Raw genomic sequence first — 6,258 nt, 5'->3', positions numbered from 1 at the left:
AGAGAGAGAGAGAGAAGCATAGGGATCTTCATCCTCTTCTTCAAGGATAGAGAGAAGGAGAGAATGAAAGCTTGTTGGACATGTTTTTTCGGCAATACATTTTCTTGACCCACAGTACTAAAAGATAGCCTCCCAAAGCTTTGCAAGATAGGCATGTCGATTGAAGCAGCACTTGCGGAATTCTCATTGAGTCACTTGCTTTCATGGCTTCAATATCTCCTAGGTTCACGAAAATCTGCATCACATCACTGTAGTTAAGTATAAATTATTCTAACATTTGTGCATGCTTTTTTATGCGGTATTATTATGAACAAAGATCCATATATCTTCCACTAGTACTCTAGGGATTCTCCAAGATTCCATTAATAACTCTAATAATATACTAATAGGTTCAAGCACTCACTACAAGAAAAGAAAGTTTTGGTGACGCTTTTTAAGGTCTTTACCAACGCTTATAAGCGTCGGTATAAATCTTCCCGACGCTTTCCAAAGCGTCGCTAAAGCGTCGGCTATGTAAGAGTGGAAAAAATATTTTTCGACACTTTTCAAAAGCATCGCTAAAGGATTTTTAGCGACGCTTTTTAAGGACGCTTTTAAGCGTCGCTATCATGCAGTTACCGGCGCTTTAAAGCGTCGGCTTTTAACCGTATTTTTTAGTTAGCGACGCTTTAAAGCATCGTTATAACTATTTTTTTGAAAAAAAAATATTTAAAAAGATTTTTTTCTTTTAGCAAGTTTTAGAGGTCAGAGGTGAAGGGGGATCTCTGCCGATCGCTATTCAGCAACGATAAGAGAGATACGTTGACGTAGAGATCAAGCAACTAGAGTTGTAAACAGTTTGAAACGAAGGGAGAAAAAAACCCGGAAGAAACACAAGCTTACAGAACAGAACATAGAGCAAGAGAACGAACCTAGAAGTGTTCATCCAGATGATGAGCTTCTCGTACTCATCCAAATAGGCACATTCCATCTCCTCTCCCTTCAACACCTCAAACGTCATTTTTCTCTGAAAAAATGAAACTCCCTACTCTGTCCTTTTGAACACTCCTTCCTCCTGCTCCGTCCGCCCCTTTCTCCCGCTCGAAGGCCCTCGCTCTTCCCTCTTGCTAAGAGAGGTGAAGCCTCTCTGTGGATGATGTCCGGATTTCTACCCTTGATGCGTTGGATTTCATCCCTAAGATAACCAAAAAAAAAAAAAAGAAAATAAAATAAAACCTCTTAGCATCAATAACTAAGAGAGATGGAGGAGGAGATCGAACTTGGGACTTCTACTTACTTGATAAATCTATTGTATGACAATAGAACTCTTCCTCTTCTCTAAAGCTGCACCGACAGAACAAAAACAACCAAAAACACTAGTTAATCTTTTGGTTAACAAAAAAAGCCACGAAGAGAAGCCAGGAAAAGAGGAGGGGAGCCGAAGATGAGGCCGCTTTCCATGGGGCCAGCCCACCAACCGCCGCCTGGTGTGATGGAGAGAGAGGAAGAGTAGTAGAGGCAGAGGAGGTCGGAAATGGAGAGGAAAGAGGGGGATTTGAGGAAGAGGAGGACTTGGTCGGAGAAGAAGATGGCTTCTTGAATCTGGAGATCGAGAAAGAGCAACGAAGAAAGAAGGGGAGGGGGGTGCGACGGCTGGAGGGGTTAGGGATCGCTTTTGAAAGCGAGCGATAGAGAGAGAAGGGGAGGGGTGATGAGAGCACAAAAGTGCGATCTACACACTGCTTAAATTAATATTATTACTAACAAATAATGATAAAAGTGCTGCATTAATTTCATATTTTTATTTGGCATAGATCAGAGTTTAAATGCGCATTGGGTCTATAAAGATGCATCACCGCAGGCCAACAGCTGAGCGCATAGGGTCAGCCCCATTTGCACACCAGAAGGAGCATTAGCAGACCAAGTTCAGTCTAATGGAACAGCAACCAAAGGAGCTAGATTCATTATCCGGGAGGATCCAACGGTCCGTGCGGTTCATAGTAGCATGCCCACCATCCCACACATCCGTCCATGATTCATCCGTGAGCCAGCATTCGTGCCTCAATCCCAGGCGTCCATTCTTCATCATCCCAGCTTCCGGATTAGGCGTGCCTCAACTCCCTTCCACTTGTATCCTTCAACTTCCGAATTAGGAATCAACCCTCTAGCATCCTCCCAGCATCCGTGTGCAACCCGTCTTCCGGATTTGCAACTCCATCAGCGCGTCCACCTCTCCCGTGATCAACATCCGCTCCTCTTTCACCATTTCAAAGCTTCCGGATTCGCCATCATCCCAACACCCACGGATCTCCCAGCTTCCTCTATTGCAGCCCATCCTCCTGCGAGCCTCCCGTGAAGCGTCGCAACGTCTGCGAGCCCGCGATCACCGCCCAGCCATCTGCCTCCTCCGCAGCACCTGCGATCAGCCCCTTCGTCCGCTCACGCCATCTGTGAATCCAGCAATCACCGCCTCCTCCACAGCGTCCGTGGCTTCATTTCTTCGCAATATCCCAGTCGAGATTAGCGTCCGCTCCTCGCACAGATCCCTGCGTCCACGCTCCTTCCTTTCGGGCATCTTCCAGATCTGTGACTCACCCGTCCGAGCTTCATTTCCAGCTCATCTTCGCCCGCGATCACCTTCCAGCCTCACGCACCTAAGATTCAGCCTCCTCCAGCGCATTCCCAAGATCCATAGAGGGGGAGAGTTGAGTATAAGAGGAGTCGGCTGAGAAGGGAAAAGGGGGGAGGCTGATTCGTGGGAAGAAGAAAAGAAAACAGGGAAAGCAGCCATTCAAAGAAAAAAGGAAAAAGAGAAATAGGGTCTGCCCTGTTTCCGAAAAGAAAAGAAAAAAAACAAAAGGGGAGGTGATTTTTGTAATGGAAAGCTAATTTCTTTGGCAAAAGGGTGATGGATGAACCCTTGTCATGTTGCTTTCATCAAGTACATTCTAAACCTTTATTCTAATTATTTTATATCCATTGGTATGTTTTGGATTCTTGCATATTTATTTATTAGATAGATCTTGTATGGTTTATATATATTGATGCATGGATTGTTTCAATGCTTGATTTGTCGTAGACGTAACCGACACGATAAATACTTGGATGTTAAATTCATGTTCTCAGATTGTATACTCCATGATTAGAACTACTCTATCATATTAATCCTTAATTAAGAATTGCCGAGTTTATTTATTGAAAGTAATATTGTCAAGGAGGATTCCAGATCCCTAGCCTTCTCTATATTCTTGAACATTGTTTAATTACCTATTCACTACCAGAAAACATGCGTATAGTGACGGAAAATTAGTGACGGCCCATTATCAGTCACTATTTATGACGGATTAGTGACAGATAGAAATTTGATCACCGTAGCGTGAACTTAGTGACAGATTAGTGACCGACTGGTTACAAAATACCCGGGTAGGGTGGGCGCCAAAACTTAGTAACCATCGTAGTGGCAGGATATCTGTCACAAAACTGGTAACCGAAATTGCAACGAGACAGTGACAAATTCATCCATCACAAAAATCGTAACTCAAATATTTATAAATTTCTAAAAGATTATTTTTGATAGTGACGGATTATTGACATAAATTTCCATCACCAAATTTAATTTCTAATTCCAAAAATATTAAAAATAATATTTTTGAGTAATTATAACTAAAAAAAGAAAAAAAGATAAAAGGAGGAAATCTAAAATGAACTAAGTGTGCCGCGCTTAATTTCTAATTCCCCCCACCCTGACCTGCCCGCCCGCCCGGCGCCAACACCAAAATTCTAATCCTCCTAAACCCTGGCCCTTGCAGCCGCCCCTCAACCCCCCCACACCACACCCACACCCCGCACCCCCCCCCCCGGGCGATCTCTAACCCCTCCTCCTCCCCCCAACCCAAATCTAACAAATCCCTAACCGGAAAGCCGTCCACGGCAGGGATGACCGTCCGGATTTCCTAACCCCTTCTCCTCCTCCCTACGCCGACGAGAGCTACCTGATCTCCTTCAAGTCTCCTCGAATACGGATTCCCGCTTCGAGAGCTCACTTTCGAGGCCAGCATCGCGGGATTTCGTTCTGTATCTCTCATGAAATGCTCAAGATCGGGGCGGTCTTTCTGATAAATCTCTTCGCCTCGGATTTTTGATGAAATGCTTGTAATATTGCTTGAGGTACCCGTGCTTGTCCTTTTGTTACTATTTTTATTTTTTTTTTCCTGGGTGATTTCGGTGTCTGGTTCATATAAAATGGTGGAACGTAAGCTTAATTTATTGGGTTTTTTTTTCTTGCGATGCGATTTGTGGATATACAGCGGAGATTTGGATGATTCTGTGGTTTTTGATGTAATGGGGTAATTTTTTGGTTGAAGAAAAAGGTCTCCGCCGCTTCTAGGAGGCTGCAATTTGTGGATATACAGCAGAGATTTTTGTTTAGCGCTATAGTTCATACTTTTTTTTGGTTGAGACGGCCTCCGCCACTCCCAGGAGGCTGAGGGATCAAGCTCCGGCTCGTCTTCATTTTCGTCTGTGAAACATTTCTCTAAGAAAATTTCAAGTGCATTTCCCTATCTGACTATTTATCCAATAGAGGAAGTGCTTGTAATCATATTGAACCTTTACGTATTTAGTATCCTTTCTACTACAAAATTTCATTTCTCTGTCGTAAATGAGCTTGAAAATTTGCATGGATGATCAGCTCAATTAGTCATCTAGATCAGGTAGAGCTGGAACATGCCTTGAAAATTTTCCCCCTTCTTTCCATGAGAAGCACCTAATGGAGCATGTTATTGCAGGTCCCTTTGGACCAGGGCTATTTGAGGATGAGAGTGGATCCACAGTTGACTGTTACATCAAATTGGACTATCGATGTTTCAGATGTGAGAGATTTTTTTTTTTTAACAATCTAATTTACTGATGTTAGTGAAAATAGTGCATAATGTCTCAGCTAACTGCTGCTAGATAGTCCATGTAGATCCATCTCTTGTTCCTCAACAAAGCATGGTTATTCAAATTGGCGCCAACGAGTAGGATCTTTTAGTAAGAAGGATATTGTGTCCTTTTTTACTGAAATTTGTATTTGATCTAACATTATATCTATCAGTTCCCTATGACTTCCCATCACTGTTTTAATAATATTCCCCAAGAAAGCTCATTTTCAATAGTTTTTAATTTACCTTTTTGCGTCACTGACACATATAATTTGCCTTTGATAGGATTCCTATGGCACAACCATTCATGGCATGTGCACTTCAATGTGTGCTAAGTTAATTGGTTGTGAGATAAATCAATTGCGTGGTGGATAACTGCAGCGTTCATGAAATATTGTCTTTGTCTCCTGTTGCAGGTAAGAATAGTGAAAGTCAGCAATATTTTCCTGGCTGCATCAAAAAGGGACATCAAGGAATTCTTTTCCTTCTCAGGGGACATTCAATATATTGAATTGCGGAGGTCATTGTCCTTCTAATTATGTCTTATGCATTTCTCTTGTGGGAAATTATTATCAAAATCATGTTGTTTTCACTTCGGCAGCGAATTTGAAAGGTCTCAGATTGCTTATGTCACTTTCAAGGAGTCACAGGGAGCAGACACAGCAATGCTTCTCTCAGTGAGTTAAATTTTAATAATGCAAATTACTCGCTAACATGTTCCAATCTCAGGAAAAGAAATTTTACAAATAACCTTCATGTCCTTCATGTTTTTCTAATATACAATCTGGAAGATTTTGGGTGCACCATTTCGGTTCTTTATGGATGCAGGGAGCAACTATAGCTGATCTTTGTGTCAGCATTACGCCAGTTGAGGATTACCAGCTTCCTCCTGAAGCTTACAAAGAGATACTGGTAAATCTGACTCCCTGATATTTGTGCAGATTATGCTCTCAGGTTTCTGCATGACATGAAAGCCATATTGTGACTTTTTGCTTTTAATTTTGTATACGTGGTGGTTTTCTCCTTGAAAAAAGAATGAATGAAAAAACAAAGCCGCGTGGGCCACATTCATTAGCGTTTCATTGTTCGAGTGTTACTTTATAATTGTACCAGTAGGTTGTGGTAATAATTTTCAAAAACAAAAGTTTTGAACTGGTGGACCAAATTTTTTCCTGTGTCTTTCATTTTTGGGATTATAGGTCTTGCTCGCATGTTATGTTTCAACAAGAAGGAACATGTTAGAGATAACGACCTTTTATATATTACTGTCTTAGGGATTGGGAACCATTTAGTGAGATTATCAGGCTTGTAATTGTTGGTTCTTTTGTTTTGTTTTGTTTTTCCAGTTCCAGTTTTG

General features: G+C 41.9%; 1 protein-coding gene across 1 annotated transcript; it reads left to right on the top strand.

Annotated features, from left to right (window-relative positions):
* The first annotated feature begins 4,754 nt into the window (after positions 1 to 4,754).
* On the top strand, positions 4,755 to 5,923 carry LOC120111979 (binding partner of ACD11 1-like). The gene is made up of 4 exons (XM_039130553.1): positions 4,755 to 4,850; positions 5,318 to 5,421; positions 5,503 to 5,578; positions 5,730 to 5,923. Exons 1-4 carry the CDS (start codon positions 4,755 to 4,757, stop codon positions 5,829 to 5,831), a joined length of 378 nt encoding a protein of 125 aa, XP_038986481.1. The 3' UTR covers positions 5,832 to 5,923.
* Positions 5,924 to 6,258: the final 335 nt, after the last annotated feature.

This window comes from Phoenix dactylifera, chromosome 9 (assembly GCF_009389715.1).
Source record: "Phoenix dactylifera cultivar Barhee BC4 chromosome 9, palm_55x_up_171113_PBpolish2nd_filt_p, whole genome shotgun sequence".
Classification (NCBI taxonomy): Eukaryota; Viridiplantae; Streptophyta; class Magnoliopsida; order Arecales; family Arecaceae; genus Phoenix; species Phoenix dactylifera.
The sequence above is the reverse complement of the archived record's forward strand: the minus strand, read 5'-3'. Positions and strand labels throughout refer to the sequence as shown.

Excerpts from the sequence above, each read along its gene's own strand:
- LOC120111979 (XM_039130553.1), top strand. The coding sequence starts at position 4,755 with ATGTTATTGCAGGTCCCTTTGGACCAGGGCTATTTGAGGATGAGAGTG. Across the intron at positions 4,851-5,317 it reads GGACTATCGATGTTTCAGAT|GTAAGAATAGTGAAAGTCAG; the intron begins GTGAGAGATTTT and ends CTCCTGTTGCAG. Across the intron at positions 5,579-5,729 it reads ACACAGCAATGCTTCTCTCA|GGAGCAACTATAGCTGATCT; the intron begins GTGAGTTAAATT and ends TTATGGATGCAG.